This window comes from Muntiacus reevesi, chromosome 3 (genome assembly GCF_963930625.1).
Source record: "Muntiacus reevesi chromosome 3, mMunRee1.1, whole genome shotgun sequence".
Lineage (NCBI taxonomy): Eukaryota > Metazoa > Chordata > Mammalia > Artiodactyla > Cervidae > Muntiacus > Muntiacus reevesi.
In genome coordinates, this window is record NC_089251.1 from 18,061,926 (window position 1) to 18,082,391 (window position 20,466).

General features: G+C 49.9%; 1 protein-coding gene across 3 annotated transcripts in view; it reads left to right on the plus strand.

Moving 5' to 3' along the window:
• ASAP2 (ArfGAP with SH3 domain, ankyrin repeat and PH domain 2) overlaps positions 1-20,466 on the plus strand; it is a 154,126-nt gene that overhangs the window by 64,192 nt on the left and 69,468 nt on the right. For all 3 annotated transcript variants that reach the window (XM_065928560.1, XM_065928561.1, XM_065928562.1), the window contains exons 3-4: positions 1,147-1,292; positions 19,982-20,056. In XM_065928560.1, the coding sequence (XP_065784632.1) occupies positions 1,147-1,292; positions 19,982-20,056 (221 nt within the window). The remainder of the gene's footprint in view (positions 1-1,146; positions 1,293-19,981; positions 20,057-20,466) is intronic.

The window sequence follows — 20,466 nt, forward strand, 5'->3', positions numbered from 1 at the left end:
TGAAGTGAGGGCTCCCATCTGGCCCCACTGGCTAACCAGAATTCCCTGTCCCCTTCCCACCCTGCTTCTAACCCTGAGACGGGACTCTGGCTTCTGCAATTTGACAAGGATCCGTGTATGATTTTGATGTCCATGGGGCCTGGGACCCACAGAGTTGGAGACTGAGAACCCAGGCTTTTCACGCATTAAGCTACTACTGCCTCAGAGCCTAATGGTGGTAAAACACCTTCAGACGGGTGACCAGGGTGTGCTTTTTTCATTCAGACAACACAAAGATGAATAAGACTTAGTCCCTTCCCTGTAAGCACCTGGTGTGTCGGGGACCACGCTTACCAGGTGGTTGCATGCTTGCCATGCTGAGTGCCAGACCAGGACGGTGTTGAGGGCATGGAAGGCCTGGAGAGGAGGGCAGGGCCCTGGGGCAAAGGGCACGTCATGAGGAGAGGTGCCCTGGCCTGTGCTCCGAGGAGCGTGGCTCGTCTGTGTTGCAGGAGAAACCAGGGCGTGTGGCTGGCTGAGTGTTGTACCAGAGGCTGGGTTCCAGGAGAGGGCTAGGGCTACGGGCTGCGAGTCCTGCAATCATGCGGGCCATGGTGGGGGGGGGGGGTGCTGGGGGACGTTATCTTGGGATTTTATCGCATCAGAGATTGTGGGGTCATAGGGGGAGGTCCCCTTGGGAATCTCATCGCATCAACTGGAGACCGTGGGACTTGTTTGAGGCGCCTCCCTCCTGGTCATCCTGCTTGTTCTTTGGGATCTGTTGCTGGCGTGATTGGGGGCTTCCGTGGTGGCTCAAGTGGTAAAGAGTCCTCCTGCCAATGGAGGAGACACAAGTTTGATCCCTGGGTCAGGAAGATAACCTTGAGGAAGAAGCGGCAATCCGCTTGAATATTCTTGCCTGGGAAATACCGTGGACAGAGGAGCCTGGTGAGCTACAGTCCAGAATCAGACACGACTGAGCACGCACGTACGCTGGTCCAGTGAGTGGTTGTTGGGACTGCAGTTATTTCTGTCCCTGGTGCAACTTGACTCTTCTCAGCTTTTCAGGCTTTTAACATGTCCAGTTTTGCTCACACGTCAGGACCAGGCAGAGGGCGGGCCTGGAGTGTTGATGCCCTGACCGTGCCTCTCCCGTTACTGTTGCAGCGCATGTGGAAAACGAGGAGCAGTACACACAGGCGCTGGAGAAGTTCGGGGGCAACTGCGTGTGCAGAGATGACCCGGACCTGGGGAGCGCCTTCCTGAAGTTCTCAGTGTTTACAAAAGAGCTGACGGCGCTGTTCAAAAACCTGGTGAGTGTCGTGAGCGTGTGCGGTGAACAGGCGGTGAGGGGAGTGCCGGCCGATGCTCCGGCCAGGAAGGGGGCTCCATAGACGGTAACTGAAGTGTGTTTGATGAGCGAGGAATATGTTTCCTACCTCCCACGGTACCTAAAAGAATTATATTTTCTGTGTACATTAGGTCACTTTGAAATAATTTTAGAATTGCAATTTTTACACAAGTGAGACTTTTTAAAAATTTAACTCGGCATTTTACAGGTGCACAGCTGAGGCTCAAAATGGATAAATGCATTCATCTTCTTAAGGGGCTCTGAGTTCAATTTTCAGCAGTTTTTTAACTGGGTAGAGTAAGCCTGTTTCTGGTGATGAGAGTAGGTATGTAAACTTCCAACATTTAATAGATATGTTTCAGACTCGTCTTACACAGCAAGGTAACCGATGATCAAAGCCCAGAAATTACCATGAATATTTAAAGGCCATTCATGCTCCCAAATGCAGAACCTCAGAAAGACTCACTTTTTAAAGCAGACGCAAGTACAGGCTGAGCACTTCCTGCCTGTGGTCGGTGCTGGATAAAACGGGGTGAATGGGTTCTTTCTTGTGCTTGGCAGCCCTGTGTCGTCCCCGTTATGGGAGCCGAATTCTGAAGAAGCGGGCAGCCTGAGAGGGAGGGGGTGTGTGACCCTTTGGGCAGTTTCTTCCACAAGGGGGAATGTACTCGGGGATGGTCCCGGCATCTCTTTCCTGTTTTTTTCTCCTTAGCTTCTCCCAGAGGTCGTGGACAACCAGACCAGGTCAAGAACTCAATAACGCTTTCTGTGTAGGTCGCAAACAACAGCGTCTTTTTCATTTGTCCTGTCAGCAAGCTCGTAACAAGTGAGAAACGAGCTCCTCATTCTTGCAGTGGTGATGGTGGCGGGTTTGGACATCTGGCCTTGGAAGGGCAGAGACAAGGGACCACAGCGTGGGGGTTAATAACCAGGTGGGGAGAGGACCAGATCATTAAGGCTCTCTTGGTCTCTCTCCGTGTCCTCACTCGTGAAATGTTTCAGTTGGAAATGGTAAGAGTAAAAAGCAGTTGCTGTGCTGAAGTTCTTTACTCGGGTTAATCTGGAGTCTCTTGGGGCTGTTGTCAAGCTTGTCTCCTGTTTGTCAGGTGACAGGCTGACGGCACACAGACCAGACGGGGAGCCCGGCACCCGCCGCTGCTTCCAGCCCCACTCCCTCCCTGGGCATGGGCACTTGATTTGTTAGGGCCTCACCGCTGAGTCACAGGGGAACTTTTCTTTCCTTTTTTTTTCCCCCAACTGGAGAAACTGCACAGTCCCGGGGAAGTTCTCTTTAGATGCTGACATGTGGGGGGTCTTCTAGTGTAAAACCAGCCTGCGGACTAATCCCCCAAGCCCCTAATCTCCCAGCCCCTCGGGAGGTAAGCCCCTTTCCATCTCACTGAGCTGCCAGCCAGCTGCCACATGCCTCCCTCTTAAATATACATGAACTGCCCCCAGAATGAAAGAGACCAAAATAAACAGAAGGAAGATCTGAGGAAGGAACAGACAGTGCAAAGAACAGAAGATAACTTTAAAGAAGTTACATTTAATTCCTCAAAAGAAATCGGAAGGGAGAGTGGAATACAGCTTGTCATTAAAGGGGGGGAGATGGTTAACGTAGGAAAATGTGACATTGGAAATGCTACGAGAAGGGATAGAGTAAAACACGTGTCTCACAAATAGATCAAAAGGACCAACCAAGACCAAAAAGTGGGGGAGCAGTTAAAGGATGGGTCGGGGATCAATCCTCAAGGTCCATTGTCCAACTGACAGACATTCTACAATAAGAGAATAGGAGACAGAGGAGGCTAACCAAATGAAGCTGAGTGTGAGTGCAACCGAGTGAAAGACGGTTCCTGAAACTAGATGGAAGGGCCCAGGATGGTGAGAAAAGACCTGCCCACCCCAAGGCATCCCCTGTGAAATGGCGAAAGACCTTAAATGCTTTCAGAAAGCACACACAGGTTTAAGTATCACGATGGCACTGGCCGTCTCAACAGTAACCCTGGAAACTTTGAAAGGTCTGGAACGTTGCTGCTAAAATCCTGGGGAACATAGTCTAACCTAGAATGAGACCCAGCACCTGAGCATAAAAGGATACTCAAGAGATGTTTCAGACATGCAAAGCTCCCAGGCGTCATTTCTCTGAAACCCTTAGAGGTTGTGCTTGAGCACCGTGAAGAGGGAAGCCAAAAAAGAGGAAGATGTGTGAGTCAGGGACCAGGATCCAACCAGAAAAAAAGCAGTGAAAGGAGTCCCACAAGGATGGCGAAGAGGAAGAGTCAGCACCGTGACTGAGCGGGCGGCGTGGTGTCAGGAAAGGGAGGCTAGGGGCCAGGGTCTGTCCCCCACCCCAAGCAGCCAGCTCTGGGTCTTCTTTCAGCTGATCTCCACTCGGGTTTTCTCAGCTGTGGGATGGAGATGATTACGCCATGCCTGGCTTTGTAAGGAGCACAGCCAGTTGCTTTTGCACATCTTAGCTTATTTCATGGAGAAGGCAATGACAACTCACTCCAGTATTCTTGCCTAGAGAATCCCAGGGACAGAGGAGCCTGGTGGGCTGCTGTCTTTGGGGTCGCACAGAGTCGGACACAACTGAAACGACCTAGCAGCAGCAGCAATAGCAGCTTATTTCATCCTTGTAGCAATCCTATAAAGTGAGTCGTATTGTCCCCACTTTGTAGATTAGGTAACTGAGGTCCTGCTGGTTTAAAGAGCTCCTCTCCCTCCCGGCGGCTCGCAGTCCTTATCAGCTTTTGGACGTGTGCCTCCAGGTGTAGAAGAGCCGGCCTGCATCATCGATCCATATGGTGGACTCCTACGTGAAGTGGCTTGTCCTCAGCTTTAACATGAGCAGCTGCACAGTTAGACAAAAGCAGCCCCTTTATTTCTTGATTTCCTGCAAAACTAAAAGCAGAGCAGGGCCTGGACATTGTGACAGGTACACTGTCACGCGGGGCCCCTGGCTCTGCCATCCTGGGCACATCAGAACCCCTTTCAGGGATAATTAGGAGTCACATCTGGGTCTTAAAACCCCAATCCCATGCCCTTTCCTCTTGGTATTTAAAGGAATTCAGGCCCCTTGTCACCTCCTTGGGAAGAAAAAGGGACAGAACAGAAGGGAAGGCAATTCAGGGGAAAATGTGGCATAAAGACGGGCCCCTGGGTTGTATTGCTGCAGCTGCAAGGCGCCTAACACCACGGCTGCCTCATCCTAAAACAGGGGTGAGAAAACCACCCCGCCTCACCTGGCCAGCATCAGGATAACAGGGATCAGTGGGAAGGGCTGTTGGTAAATTAGAAATGCAGCACGCAGGTGGCATGTCTGTGTTACTGTGGTCACGTAACTTATTACAGGGCTTCCCTGGTGGCTTAGATGGTAAAGAATCTGTCTGCAATGCAGGAGACGTGGGTCCGATCCCTGGGTCAGGAAGATCCCCTGGAGAAGGAAATGGCAACCCACTGCAGCATTCTTGCCTGGAGAATTCCATGTACAGAGGAGCCTGATAGGCTACAGTCCATGGGGGTGCAAAAGAGTCAGACATGGCTGAGTGACTAAGCAAAGGCAATGTACTACAGGTGGACAGCAGTAGGTCTGAGTCCAGGTGCATAACTGTCGTTTTGGTTTTTACTTTTTACTATCCTGTTTCCAAGCAGATATCTTATTTGTGTGCAAATTCGCATTCCCAGGCCAGGTGCCCCTGGCAGGGTTGGTGCTGCAGGTCTGTGGCCATAGAGATGCCAAGGGGCCGCCTCTAAGAAGCTATCACTGAGAGTGAGCTGCTTATAGGAGAATTCTCCTTTTTTGGTATTTTGTATACCATTGTTACTCCTATTTTGGTCAAACCTGTTCTATCTCTTGTTTTAAAAGCCTGGCTTTTGCTTTTCTCTCAGGCATTCAAAAACCATTTCAGTTCCACATGGCCAAGACCCTCAGTTTTACCTCCTCACCCAGAAAGAATAATAATTACCACCTACCTGCTCTTCAGGATGAAAGAATGTTTATAAGGCAGTTAGAACATCTCCCAGAGAAAAGCTAACTTAATATAGAGTGATGATTTTGTTACTAATGGGTGAGATTCTCATCTTCAGAGAGGCTATGAATTCTCTCTGCAGTAATGCAGGAGAAAGCAAAAAGCAAGGTTGCGCCCAGAAATGTAACAAGTGTGAAGTCAGGCTGGTGATAAAGACAGTTCAGTCTCCTGTGTTCCTGGAAAGATTTTCCCGGGCTGCTTCAATGTTACAATGAGGCCTTCTGAATGCATTTGACTCAGTTCTAATCAGACGGGTGAACCTAGAGCCTATTTTACAGGGTGAAGTCAGTCAGAAAGAGAAAGACAAATACTGTTTATTAGTGCATATATATGGAATCTAGAAGGAGGATACTGACAAGCCTATTTGCAGGGCAGAAGTGGAGACGCAGACAGAGAGAACAGCCTTGTGAACACCAGGAGGTGGGAAGGAGAGGGTGGGATGAATTGAGAGAGTAGCATTGAAACACACACGTTACCGTATGTAAAATTAGAGAGCCACTGGAAATTTGCTGTATGATGCAGGTGGCTCAAGTCCAGTGCTCTGACAACCCAGAGGGGTGGGCTGGGCTGGGCTGGGCGGTGGGAGGGAGGTCCAAGAGGGGGGGCCCATAGGTATACCAGTGGCCGATTTATGCTGATGTGTGGCAGAAGCCAGGGCTTCCCCCGTGGCTCAGTGGTAAAGAACCCACCGACAGTGCAGGAGACCTGGGTTTGATCCCTGGGTTGGGAAGATCCCCTGGAGGAGGGCATGGCAGCTCACTCACTCAAATACTCTTTCCAGGAGAATCTCATGGACTGAGGAGCCTGGCAGGCTACAGTCCCTAGGGTTGCAGAGAGTCGGACATGGCTGAAGTGACTGAGCATGCACGCACGTGTGGCAGAAGCCAACACGATATTGTAAAGCAGTGTTCCTCCAATTAAAAATAATTTTTTAAAAAAGTGGCCTTTTAGTGAAGGGCTGCGTGAAAGGACAGGTTTCCCGAAAGTCCAGTTGCAGGTATGTTGTGTCCAGCTCTGTTTTCAGAGAATGGCTCATGAAATATATACGCTCAGGCCGTAAACCTGCCCCCGGTGAGAGTGTGGCCCAGGACGGAACTCCAAGGCGAGAGCTGACAGCAGCCCAGGGGCTGAGCAATTTCACTTCACCCACAGGGAAAGAGGAACCTAAAGTCCCACTGTCCAATGTATACGGAATTAAAAAAAAATTTTTTTTTAACACATGATTGGAGTTAGAAGACATTAGTAGCCACAGAGCAAAGAGCTAGTAAGGTTGTTGGGGAGAGCGTGGCTTTGTCCCTTATGCGGGCAGGGCCCGACAGGGAGGCCTGAGGCAGCAAGCGCTGATTCTCCAGGATAACAAAGCTCATCGCGTTCTGCTCGATATGGAGCTCACTTAGCAGAGACCCTTAGCCTCAGTGATCCCGTAAACTTTCTCCCGTTTTTGCGTCTACTGCAAATGTCTTACATTCTTTCTCTTCTGAAAGCATTTTTTAAAATTGCAATAGAGTTAATTTACAGTGTTGTGCTAGTTGCAGTGTGTAGCAGAGTGATTCAGTTATACAGGTATATTCTTTTTCAGATGCTTTTCCCTTGCAGGTTTTTATAAGACTTTGACAATAGTTCCCTTTACAGCAGGTGTCTGTTGTTCCTGTGTTTTATCTATAGTGTGTGTGTGTTAATTCCAGACTCCAAATGTACCCCTGTCCCCGCTGTCTTCTTTGATAACCGTAAGTTTGCTTTCCATGTCTGTTTTCCATTTGTGTTTTTAAATGCCCTACAGTATTTATTCAGCGGGGGCATTGATCGTAATTTCATCTTTAGGGGAGGAAGGTTTAAAGTTATCTCAGTCCAGTTCAGTTGCTCAGTCGTGCCCGACTCTTTGTGACCCCAGGGACTGCAGCACACCAGGCCTCCCTGTCCACATCGCCAACTCCTGTAGTTTACTCAAACTCATGTCCACTGAGTCAGTGATGCCGTCCAACCATCTCACCCTCTGTCGTCCCCTTCTCTCGCCTACAATCTCTCCCAGCATCAGGGTCTTTTCCAATGAGTCAGTTCTTTGCATCAGGTGGCCAAAGGATTGGAGCTTCAGCTTCAGCATCAGTCCTTCCAATGAATATTCAGAACTGATTTCCTTTAGGATGGGCTGGTTGGATCTCCTCGCAGTCCAAGGAACTCTCAAGAGTCTTCTCCAACACCACAAAAGCATCAATTCTTCGGGGCTCAGCTTTCTTTGTAGTCCAACTCTCACATCCATACGTGACTACTGGAAAAACCATAGCTTTGACTAGACGGACCTTTGTTGGCAAAGTAATGTTGTACAGTTGTCTAGGGAATAAATTAAGGAGGTGTGCTGAACTCTAGAGAAACACCCCAGTGCCTGGTACCTGCTGTGTAGGAGTAACTGCCCTTAGACTGGTGCCAGACTGTCGGATTTCCATTTTCAACATCTGTTTTTTTTTAATATCCTGACACTGTTTGCCCTGCTAATTGCTGGTCTCTACCGCTCTTGGCGCCTGCTTCCCCAGCGCTGTGAGCTGGAGAACGCCATGGCCGGCTGCTTAGGTTGTGCACAGTGTAGGAGTCTGTGAGCTCTGAGTGGGAGGGCGGGGGGGCTGGGGCTTCCCTCAGGGAACAGAGTTCTGGCTAGAACTGCTGACAGTCACGTTGGACACCTGGAAACCTCTGCCGTGAATGATTTTTGTCTGGCCTGATACATGCTTGGAAATTGTTTTCGCTGAATAAGACTCTCGAGAGTGCCTTGGATGGCACGGAGATCAAACCAGCCAATCCTGAAGGAAATCAACCCTGAATATTCACTGGAAGGAAACTGATGCTGAAGCTGAAGCTCCAATGCTTTGGCCACCTGATGCGAAGAGCTGACTCTTTGGAAAAGACCCTGGTTGATGGGAGAGATTGAAGACAGAAGAAGAGGGCAGCAGAGGATGAGATGGTTGGATGGCATCACCGCCTCAATGGACATGAGTTTGAGCAAACTCGGGAGATGGGGAAGGACAGGGAAACCTGGCGTGCTGTAGTCCATGTTATTGTAGAGTCGGACACAACTGATGACTGAACAAGAACATCACAAGACTTGAGCACCGCAAGCTGTTTCCTATACTTACAGATTCCTGACCCCAATGAAAGCATGTCCTTAGTTGGACCAAAACAACCAAAGCAGTAAGGCTACTTACTGTCAGAGCCTGTGTTTCCTTGTAGTAAAGACACTACTGTGTATACATTGTACTTCGATTCCATTTCTTTCGGAAAAGTCAGGGCCACTTCATTGTAACTCCTATGGTACACTGACTCCTCAAAGTCAGGGAAGGGGGAGCAGGCCCAGGAGGAGAGCTCAGCTGAGAAGAGTGAGCGAGTGCCTGTTGGTGGCACCCAGTTCCCGGGGCAGGAAGCACGCACTGCTTCAGTTGGGGCTAGTTTTATTAGGATGCTGTGCGGGCCAGCCCAGCCCTGTGTGGAGGCCTGAGGGTGTGACCTCGGAAAGTGTCGAGGTGACTCTCACTGCCTCGGGTGCTTGGGTCCTCGGTAGAGGTGGGCAGGGGTTCTGGGGGCTATCGCAGGGTCCATCCACATCCAAGCCCTTCGCCAAGTTCATGAATACATCCCTTACGTTAAAAGTGAAAGTGTTCCTCACTCAGCTGTGTCTGATTCTTTGCAACCCCATGGACTGTAGACTGCCATGCTCCTCTGACCATGGGATACTCCAGGCCAAAAATACTGGAGCAGGTTGCCATTTCCTTCTCCAGGGGATCTTCCCGACCCAGGGATCAAAACCTTGTCTCCTGCACTGCAGGTGGGTTCTTTACCCGCCACCAGGGAAGTCCTCCTTTAAACCTAAAACTTGAGAAACTACATCAGTACTTGTATATTGTAAATTCTGGTTTACAAAGCTCTTGGACATCGTTTGTTTCATTTGCCATCCCCAGAGTCCTCGTCTTGCCCTCGGAGAGCCCTAGCCTTGCACTCAAGTGGCGTCACCTGGAGCTACTTAGAAACGCAGGACCCCCACCCCCTACCCCCAGGCCCTTGTCCCCTAGGCCTGCCAAACTCCATTTTCCCAGGGCATGAATCAGCCCACTCAAGGCTGAGAAGCATCACCTGAAAGCTGAGGTTCTCAAAGTATGGTCCGTGGACCAGCAGCAGCACCACCTGGAACTAGTTAAAAGACACAGGCCCCACATACACCTACTGAATCATGGTTCTCAGCTTCACCCAGTGACAACACCTGAACAGCTGCTAGAACACTCTCTGCTGGGCGCCGTCTCCCAGAGTTCAACCTCTATTCGCATTTCTAATCAGTCCTGGCGACACTGAGCGTGGTGTCAGAACCAGCTGTGCTAAGGACAGCCCAGTGGACCGCTTCCCATCTTCCCCCGGGGAGACTTGAGGCCAGGGTGTCAGAGTGTTCACTTGGCTGCAAGTGTCCACCCTCAAGTTCTCAGAGCTGATGCATTGGAAACGGTGCTTTCGTTTCTGGTGATGGCTTAACTCAGCAATTTTAACGTCACATGGGTTTTAGAAGACGCTACGGATTGATGAATCCTGGGCTCTTCTGTGCCGGCCCCCACGCCTCTCAGAGTTGACCACACAGCTGTAGGTGGGCTGTGGTGTGTTGTTTCGTCCTCTGCTCCCCAGTGGAAGAGGGTCGCTGTTTTCTGTGCACTTAGAACCTGAAAGATCAAAACGGAGTGACTGCCAGAGACGCAGTGCTAAAGGCAGAAACCAGGTCAGCTCTCTCCCCTCTTTCTTGTGTGAAAGTTGCCAGTGTTTTTGGCAGCTGCCTGGTTTTGATCTTTCAGTTTGCGTTAAACACTCAGGAACTGTGTGGGCTCCCCATCTCCCTTTTTAATTAAACAAACCATCAGAGTGACTCTGCTGCCAAGAAGCAGGCCTGGGCGCGTGTGTTCATGAGGGCCCCGTGTGAGCAAGCGCGCAAGACACTGCGTGGTGTGTGCATGCGTGGTAGGCCTTGGGCAATGTTTTCACCAGTCCCTGGGGAGAAATCACCAAAAATGAAAGTGGCTTAGATGGTTTTTCTTTGTCAGGTTTTCCTGCGTGTCTCTGAGGAACTGCTCTGGGGACTGGAAATAGGGAACCCCGATGTAGATCCCACGTCATGGAGGGTGGGCACCTCCAGGGGAAGCAGGTGTTTGGCCTCTGCCAACCCCGCTCCCGCCGTGGGTCAGGAGTGAGCAGCCCTGACCGCTGTTAAGGTCAGTTGCCTCCGGCAGGGAAGTGGCAGCAGAGCGCTGGCCTCGTTCACAGCTCAGCTGCTGCTTAGCTGTGGGGTTTGGGGCAAAGTGTGTGACCTGACCCTCCCACTGTTTCCCCTTCTGTACAATGGGGCTAACACTGACCTCTCAGCAGATGTAAGCCTCGCAAGCGAGTAAGTGGCCCTGTGCTGTGGCACTCAGGCCACTCTGCCTATGCTTCTCCAAGAAGTTTTCTGTCTGGATGTTCGTTCTCTCGAATAAGCAGCCTTTGGAAAAAACAGAAAACCGCTGTGATCCTGCCAGGCATGCGCCTGCCTCGGGCCTCGGTGTGAGGAATTCCCTCTGCTGGGAACGCGCTCCCACCAGTGTTTCTCTGTGCCTACTGACCGCTTCCTTCAGACTCTGCTGCTTGTCACCTTCTAAAAACGCTTCCTGATCACTTTTCAAGAGTCCCATCTCTCGAGTAGCCTTATCTGTAAGATTCAGGCGTGCATGCCTAGTCACTCAGTCATGTCTGACTCTTTGCAACCCCATGGACTGTAGCCCACCAAGCTCCTCTGTCCATGGAATTTTCCAGGCAAGAATACTGGAGTGGGTCGCCATTCCTTTCTCTGGGGGATCTTCCAACCCAGGGATGGAACCCAGATGTCCTGTATCACAGGCAGATTCTTGACCGTCTGAGCTACCAGGGAAGGATGCCCTTTGTAAGATCCGTAGCAGCTCCCAGACTGGAAAGAACTCTGAAACCTGTCAGCAGGTGTGTGGGTAAGCCAGGTGATGGAGAACTGTTCAGCAGGAATGGGAGGGAGCCACTGATGGCTGTCAAAGCAAGGATGAAAGAAGTCGGCAGAAAGCAGTGCACCGTGTAGGATTTCACACATGTGAAGCCCTGGGAAACGCAGGTTACTCTGTGAAGACAGAAGCAGATCCGCTGTTGCCTGGAGACTGGAGATGGAGGAATGAACAGCTGGGAGGTGGGGATTGCAGAAAGGCCCCGGGGGTGATGGGTGCACTCACTATCTGGATTTGGGCAGTGGTTTTCTGGGTGCATGTATGCATCATAACACCCACTCTGATGTGGGCAGATTATTGTACTAAGACATCAGTTACACCTCAGAGCTACTTAACATTTTCTTGAGGTTACTCATGTAAAGCACTGCTGTCCACCACAACCATGTGTCAATGGATATGGTCTGTATCTGCTCTATCCAGTATCAGAAGTCACTCACCACCCGTGGCTCTTGTGCCCCTGAAACATGCTAGCGCAGCTGAGGAACTCAGTTTCTAACTTGATTTAGTTTTAAGCCACTGCAGTTTGGATGGGCCTGTGTAGCTAGTGTCTGTCGTACTGGACTGCACAGATGTAAAGCCGTTCCTACTGCTGTAACACACCCTGCAGCACACACAGATGCACGCGTGTGCACGCGCACACACATACACACACACACACACACTCTCTCTCTCTCTCTCTTTCTCTCTCTCTCCGTCCCTCCCTCCCTCCCTCCCTGCCCCAGGTCTCAGGCTCCAGCTCCTGGAGAAGACTTCACAGCTCCAGGCAGGTGCAGCCTGTTTCCTTGGTGCATGTCCTTGGCTCATGCCGAAGCCTTTGCTAGGAATGTCCTTGTTTGAAGTAGTGAAGTTTGAGGTCTTTGCAGCTCTCTGTCCTCCCACACAGAGGTGCTGCTGGGGCCTGTGCACGTGTGAACAGGTGTTTGCCCTTCTTTGAAGTCTTGACTTTACCTCCTTAATTCTGTGATTTCCAGTAGTCATGTATAGATGTGAGAGTTGGACTAAAAAGAAAGATGAGCACCAAAGAATTAATGCTTTTGAACTGTGGTGTTGGAGAGGATTCTTGAGAGTTCCTTGGGCTGTGAGGAGATCCAACCAGTCCATCCTAAAGGAAATCAGTCCTGAATATCCATTGGAAGGACTGATATTGAAAATGAAGCTCCAATCCTTTGGCTACCTGATGCGAGGAACTGACCCATTGGAAAAGACCCTGAAGCTGAGAAAGATGGAAGGTGGGAGGAGAAGGGGATGACAGAAGATGAGATGGTTGGATGGCATCACTGACTAAATGGACATGAGTTTGAGTAAACTCCGGGAGTTGGTGATAGACAGGGAGGCCTGGCGTGGTGCAGTCTGTGGGGGTCACAAAGAGGTGGACACGGCTGAGTGACTGAACTGAACTCTGTGATTGAGCAGCATTTGCTCAAGTTAAAGAGGAAAAAAAAACCCTGTAGATCCCAGTGTCGTCATTTCAGTCTCTGGTTTCTCATAGATTAGGCATATTAAAATAAGCTTATGTGACACAGCTGCATTTCAGGTAAGGCTCTTTAGCCATGTTTTATATATGGCCTTTTAAGGAAACGCTGATTGTTTCCGAAGAGTGAGGGTTTTTGAGGAGAGCCCTTGAAAGACCTGTTCTTTTCTAGACTCAAAAGCCAAGAAGATTCTGCCCAGCAGCTTTTCTGTCCTGAGTCTTCTCCTTGTTTGTTGTTTAGATGCTAAGTTGTATTGGACTCTTTACAACCCCATGAACTGCAGCACGCCGGGCTTCCCTGTCATTCACCGTCTCCTGGAGCCTGCTCAGACTGATGGCCATAGAATCGATGATGCCATCCAACCATCTCATCCTTTGTCGTCCCCTTCTCCTTCTGCCCTCAGTCTTGCCCAGCATCAGGTTCTTTTCCAATGAGTCAGTTCTTCACATTAGGTGTCCAAAGTATTGGAGTTTCAGCTTCAGCATCAGCCCTTCCAATGAACACCCAGGACTGATCACCTTTAGGGTGGACTAGTTGGATCTCCTTGTAGTCCAAGGCTCTTCTCTTTGCTGCTCCTGAGAACAGTGCACTGTGATGTGAGAATCCTTTCTAGCATCAAGCTTCTGGACGGATCCCCAGGGCAGCGCAGGTGTGGTCACTGCCCCAGTCAGGAAGGAGGACACGTGGGGGGCCCCGGAGGTCAGGCTGGGACCAGGGGCGGAGCTTTGCCTGGCTCAGCAGGTGCTGGTGACCACTGATGAGCTGAAGAAGCAGCTGAGACCTTGCCCGTGTGTCAAGGGAAGTATTGGGGGGGAGCGGATTTTAGAGTATTAAAGTGGCAAAGCTAGGGTCAAGGACTTTTGAAACCAAAACATAATCATTAGGAAGAAGCCATGTGGAAAGATGGCTGCTGTCTGGCTGTATTCCCCCACCCGCCACCATCTCCTTATCTGTCTCTGCTGGTCAGCTGTGACATTACCGAGGCCGCCCTTGGTCTCTGATAGCCCGTCTGCCTGTCTGTCCAGGACTGACTCATTCTTCTCCTACTGAGATTATGGACGTCTGATCACTTATCAGCTCCTCTTGTCAAGACATATCCAAGTGAACCCAGGGAAAGGGAAGTCCTCCTCTCTAAGGGGAGGACTGTTAAAGATTGCCTGTGTGCTCTTGGTGTTAGATCCGTACTTACTAGCAGCGATTAAGAGTTATAATTTGTACTCAGATCAAGCTTGGTGTTTCAGAAAAGCCATTTTACTTATACTTGTTAAAAGTAAGTCAGAGGATAAGAGAAAGCCCAGTGCTTGCCCAGTGCTAAGGAAAATATTTGCGTTGGGTCGCCCAGGGGTGATTTTAATTCTTCCCGTAGATCATAACGGTTTCGTTGCTGGTAAGTAGAGGCTGGAGCCATTGAGCACGAGGCATGTGCGGTGAGAGCCCTTGGCTGTGGTGTTCACCTCTCGTGGCCGAAATGGGGATGGTTTGTTCAGCTGTGGACCCGAGACTGCGGGACAGCTCCGGGACAGGCTGTCCGAGGGGGGCCCGGAGCTGGTTCTTCCTGTGCCGGGCCCGGATAGGACACCTGGGCTCCGCGCATGGTTCAGGGCTCAGGTGGAGACGAGGACCAGTCATTTCCTGAACGCTCACCCTGAGTCACTGTGTGTTCAGGTTGCATGTGAGAGCAGGTAGGCACAAAGGGCAGGGGGAAGCTGGAGCCGGGGGTGTGGGTGGGGTGCTTTGCTAGTAGACCCACTGTTCATAACAGTTTCTTCTTTAAAAAAGGGAAAGCAGCTTTATGAGCTGTATTGTATATCATAAAATTCACCCATTCCATCTCTACAAGTCAGAGATTTTTACCAAGTGTGCAGCCGCCACCTCGAATCAATCTGGGGACATTTCCTCCCCTCCCGCCCCTAGCAAGTTCCTTCCTGTCCCCTCATAGTTAATCCCCATTTCCACCCCCAGCCCCAGGCAACCACTGATCTACTTTCCATGTCTTTTGTGATAATTTCGCTAATTATGTTCTGATTAGAGAAGTAATAGCTTCTTATTTTAGATCATTTGAGTAACCCCAGAAAGAGAAGTGGCTGGAAGGAGGGCTGGAACCCCCTTGGTGGGATCCTCTCCAGGCTGCTCTTTCTAGCTGTTACCCTCCGCTGCCCCCTCCACCCACCTGGCCGAGGTGCTTCCCCTTCTCCTCGGTCCTGTGCCAGGATGCTCTCCACCTGCTCCCACAGTGCAGAGTCCTCCCCGTCTTTAAAGGTCCATCCCACGTGATCCACCATCAGCAAAAGATTTCCCTGGTGTTCAAACTGAAGGCGATTCTCTCTTCTGAGCACTTCCGTGATGTTCTATTTATGGCTCATAGGGTTTCCGTGTGGCACCTACATGCTTCATCTTCCTTACTAAACGGTGAGTCATGAGGACCGAGCTTCTGTCTAATGCGTCTCTGTCTCCCAAGCCCTCTCACCTGCTCCATCTCCCGTTGCTCCCTGAGTGCCCCGCGTGCCTCCTTCATCACTGTCATCACGGCTGTGATGGCTGTTACCTGTCACGCCCACCTTGTCCCCAGTGTCCAGCGTGAAAGCTGGCCCCATGTTTGCACATTCCTTAGGTTTTTACTCTAATATTTAACCCTTGAGTGCTGAAGCCTGGTTTACCTCTTTTTACCTAATACCTGTCCTCACTACCTGACTTCTTATTTCAATTAAAAAAATAATAATAAATAATAATAAAGTCTTTTTTTTGGCCCCACCACACAGCTTGTGAGATTTTAGTTCCCTGACCAGGGGTTAAACCCAGGCTGTCTGCAGTGAGAGTGTGGAGTCCTAACCACTGGACTGCCAGGGAATTCCTGATAACAGTCTTAAAATAGACGTGTAAACAAATTCTGGGTGCTGTTCTTCTTCCCTGCTATGCAGAACCTTGTTTTTCTCACTCATTCATGCATGCACTCACACGTAATGCACCTCTCATAGAAACACATCAGAGTTCTTCCTAGAAACACAAGTTTTAATCAGCAAGCACCTTATTTTTTTTTCCCCCAACCCACCGTTTAGCTATTTGTTCTGGTGTCTTTAGCTCAGCCTCCTGCCCTGAGCGGCTCTGACACCCCCTCCCTGGGCCATTCCTGCTGCCCGTGGTCTTACACTGGCCTTGTCTAGGCAACGCTCAGGACTGAACCAACTTGTTGGACTCCAGCCAGGACTCTGCAGTCCAGTGGACGAAGGGGCAGAGTCAAGGCTTAGGAATGGAAACAGTCACGTTCTTCCCAAGCCCAAGTCAGCCCATCTGACTGCTCAGAACCACTGGTATCTGTACAGAGTCCAACATGTTGCATGTTGTGTGTCTTACACTTTTCGTTTAATTCTTGGTGTCTACATATTTATGAAGACTCTTGAGTGTTCCTTGGACTGCAAGGAGATCAAACCAGTCAACCCTAAAGGAAGTCAACCCTGAATGTTCATTGGAAGGACTGATGCTGAAGCTGAAACTCTAATCCTTTGGCCACCTGATTTGAGGAGCTGACTCTTGGAAAAGACCCTGATGCTGGGAAAGATTGAAGGCAGGAGGAGAAGAGAGCAGCAGAGAATGAGATGGTGGATGGCATCACTGACTTGATGGACGTGAGTTTGAGTAGGCTCCGGGAGTTGGTGATGGACAGGGAAGCCTGGTGTGCTGCAGTCTGTGGGGTCACAAAGAGTTGGGCACGGCTTAATGACTTAACAACAACATATTTATTCTTCGTCTGAGATGGCAAACATTGATTTGTTCATTTGTAGCCAGCTTTCTGCTGTCTGTAAGATAGGTGCTCAATAAATACATGGTGAATGAGTTAACAAATTCCCACATTCATAATATGATGTTTAAAGCTATTAATGTATCTCTAGATGCTGTCTCTTATTGTTCACTTCAGTCACTCAGTCGTGTCTGACTCTTTGTCACCCCATGGACTGCAGCACGATACGCTTCCGTGTCCTTCCTCTCCCAGACCTTGCTCAAACTTCATGTCCATTGAGGCAGTGATGTCATCCAACCATCTTATCCTCTGTCATCCCCACCTGCCTTCAGTCTTTGCCGAATCAGGGTCTTTTCCAATGAGTCACTCAGCTCTTCACATCAGCTGGTCAAAGTATAGGAGCTTCAGCTTCAGTATTAGTCCTTCCAATGAATATTCAGGATTGATTTCCTTTAGGATTGACTGTTTGGATCTCCTTGCAGTCCTAGGAACTCTCAAGACTCTTCTCCAACACCACAGTTCAAAAGCATCAATTTTTCAGCATTCAGCCTTCTTTATGGGCCAACTCTCACATCCATACATGACTACTGGGAAAACCATAGCTGTGACTTGATGAACCTTTGTCGGCAAAGTGATGACTCTGCTTTTTAATATGCTATCTAGGTTTGTCATAGCTTTTCTTCCAAAGAGCAAGCATCTCTTAATTTCATGGCTGCAGTCACCATCTGCAGTGATTTTGGAGCCCAAGAAAATTAAGTCTGTCACTGTTTTCATTATTTACCCATCTATTTGCCATGAAGTGATGAGACTGAATGCCAGGATCTTAGTTTTTTGAATGTTGGGTTTTAAGCCAGCTTTTTCAAACACCTCTTTCACCTTTATCAAGAGGCTCTTTAGTTCCTCTTTGCTTTCTGCTGTAAGGGTGGTGTCATCTGCATATCTGAGGTTATTGATATTTCTCTTGGCAATCTTGATTCCAACTTGTGCTTCAACCACCCCGGCATTTTGCTTGATGTACTCTGCATATAAGTTAAATAAGCAGGGTTACAATATACATCCTTGACATACTCCTTTCCTAATTTTGAACCAGTCCATTTTTCTGTGTCCTTGACCTGCATACAGGTTTCTCAGGAGGCAGGTAAGGTGGTTTGGTATTCCCATCTCTTTAAGAATTTTCCACAATTTGTTTTTCCTACACTCTGCTTTAGTGTAGTCAGTGAAGCAGAAGTAGATGAGTGCTATGGAGAACAGAAAAGCTTGAAGCCAACCCTTAGGATTTGTGGCGTGTATGAGCTTGATAAGATGAATGCAGGGTGGAACCTAAGTCCCTTAAGAAATTTTCTAAAAAGAAAATACTGGGGATTTCCTCAGTGGTCCAGTGGTTAAGAATCAGCCTTCCAATGCACGGGACACTGGTTCAATCCCTGGTCTGGAAACTAAGATCCCACATGCCACAGGGCAACTAAGCCGGAGTGCCACAACTAAATCCTGACATAGCCAAAAATAATAATTTTTTTTTTAAAGAATATATTGGAGGATTGGTGTTGGGGTGGGCATTGCTTCCTGCTGAGCAGTTGGGATGTTAATGAGAATGGTGGCACCTGAGTCATCCTCATGGACGGGCAGGTTTTGGGCATCAGGGGCACGGGAAGATCGTGAGCTCAGGATGGAGCACGTCATCCGTGACCTTAGACTCCGAGGAGCAGGAAACGACAAAGACCTCTGTTCAGTTGGACACGGGGATGAAATGTGGCAAATGAGGTTGGACTATGAGGGTCGAGATGCAGAAGTAGGTTTGGTTTTTATCAGGGACACGTCGGAGAAACCGGACAACCTCGAGGAAGCGGTTGGGGCGGGCAGAGGAGGTGATGTTTCAGTCCAGAAAAGGGGCAGGGAGGTGAGAAGGCAGAAGGAACGTGTGGACGGGTAGCAGGTGAAGAGCCCGGAGCCCCAGGAGGCAGGCCGAGTGCCAAGCTGGTGGGTGGGGACGTGGGACATGTGTGACACGGCTTCCCCCCACGGTTCAGCGGAAACCCAGGCGCGCTCGTGTCGGGGGTGAGTCACCTGCACGGCCTCACCTTAGACTCAGGTTTTCAGTATTTAAATCCGAACTCTCCAGGCCGATCCTGGCAAGTCATAGCTGAGGGTGTTGTGCCCCTGCTGGTGCATGTCCAATTGAGCTGTGGGAACCTCAGACAGAAGTTACCCCAGAAGGCATTTCGGAGACGACAGTCGTGACTTGACCATTTATCTGGCAGAGGAGGTGGCTGGTGCAGGCATGGTTACGCACCTTGCTAGTAGTAGTTTTCAGGTAAGTTTCTTCCTCCATTTTGAAAGTTCATATGCTGAATGGTGCGTGGAAATCAGATCCCACGTTGCTGTAAAAGTTGTGACGGTGGTTGGCCTTCCAGCCCAAGGTCGTTCTACTAAAAGTGGAATTTTCCTCAGTCGGGTTGTAAGAAGGAAGGGTCTTACACAAGACTCCTCCTGTCTCTCTCCGATGGCGGTCCCGTAATTTCGGTGCAGGTCTCTGAAGTGACAGAGGCGCCCGCCGCAGCGGGCCGCACGGCAGCTGTGCTGACTTGGGGGGCGTGTGCGGGGGAGGTGAGCACCGAGAGCCTCAGCTTTCTTCTCCCTGGGGAGGGATTCTCATCGGGTTGAGAACCTAGGGACTCTGCGCCTTGAGCTTTCTTGCTCACTGAAGCTTGGTGTCTTCCAGTTGGCTCACAGCTGAGTGGCCGGCGGGGACAGGCCCCGAGTGTGTCAGAATGCTTTGGTTCCCCTCGATTTAATCCATGGTGACAACTTGCTAAGCCACCATCTCTCGCCTTCTTGCTTCAGGGGGAAGAGCAGGCGACCTCGAGACCGCTTGTCCCTCCTTTTCTCACTTACCTGCTTTCTCCAGCCAGCCCCACCCCCTCAGTGCTTGTTCTGTCTCTCTCACACACATTCTCTTTTAGTTTCCTTTGTTGGGGGCCATGCTGTGGAGACTGGGGGTGCTGTGGACCCCCAGAACTGACCAGAGCCACAGCCCCAGGGCATGGATGGAGCTGTGAGAGGAGGAAGTGGTGTTGGTCTCCCGTTCCTGGATCTTTAAAGTGCTTCTGTCATTGATTTTTTTTTTTCTTCATTGGGATGGTTATCTTTCCACAGACTTCATAGCCCAGTAATAGATTAATATTCTGTGAAATATAAACAGATGTAGACTTTTCACTGTTAGGTTTTCATTCATAAGATGACATCGTTATGGAGACTGTTAAGAATGATGGGGTTTTAGGGAAAGTTTATCACCACGTGTTCTTTTAACCTCCTTACTGTCCTTGCTTTAGATTAAAAAGGAAATGGAATAAGAATATTTTTCTGGTTTTTTTTTTTTTGTCTTTTAGATTCAGAACATGAACAACATAATCTCCTTCCCTCTGGACAGTTTGCTGAAGGGGGACCTGAAAGGAGTGAAAGGGGTATGACCTGCGGAGTCCTGTCTGGGAGGCAGTGGTTTGAAGACGGCATTGCGGTCTGGCTGGCCCGTCCAGCCAGATACCCCTCAGGCCTTCCTGAAATGGCGGGACAGCTCCATGGCACCTCGGGCTCCCTTGACTGGCCACCTTGGCACCACCATTCAGCCCTAACAGTGGTGACCCGTGGCTTACTCACTTGTCCCGCTGGTGCTTGAGATGTGGGAGGGAAAGAAACAGGAAACTATGAATGACTATGGGCTCGGCCGGCGGATCAGGGAAGCCTGTGTGCAATCCGGTTTTCCAGCTGGTCTAGCCCTGACTGACCCCTGTACAGGCCCCTTGCAGGGACGTGGTCTCCCCACTGGGAGATCAGCACCAGCAAGGCCTGAGCCACCTTCATTCTTCTGTCCTGC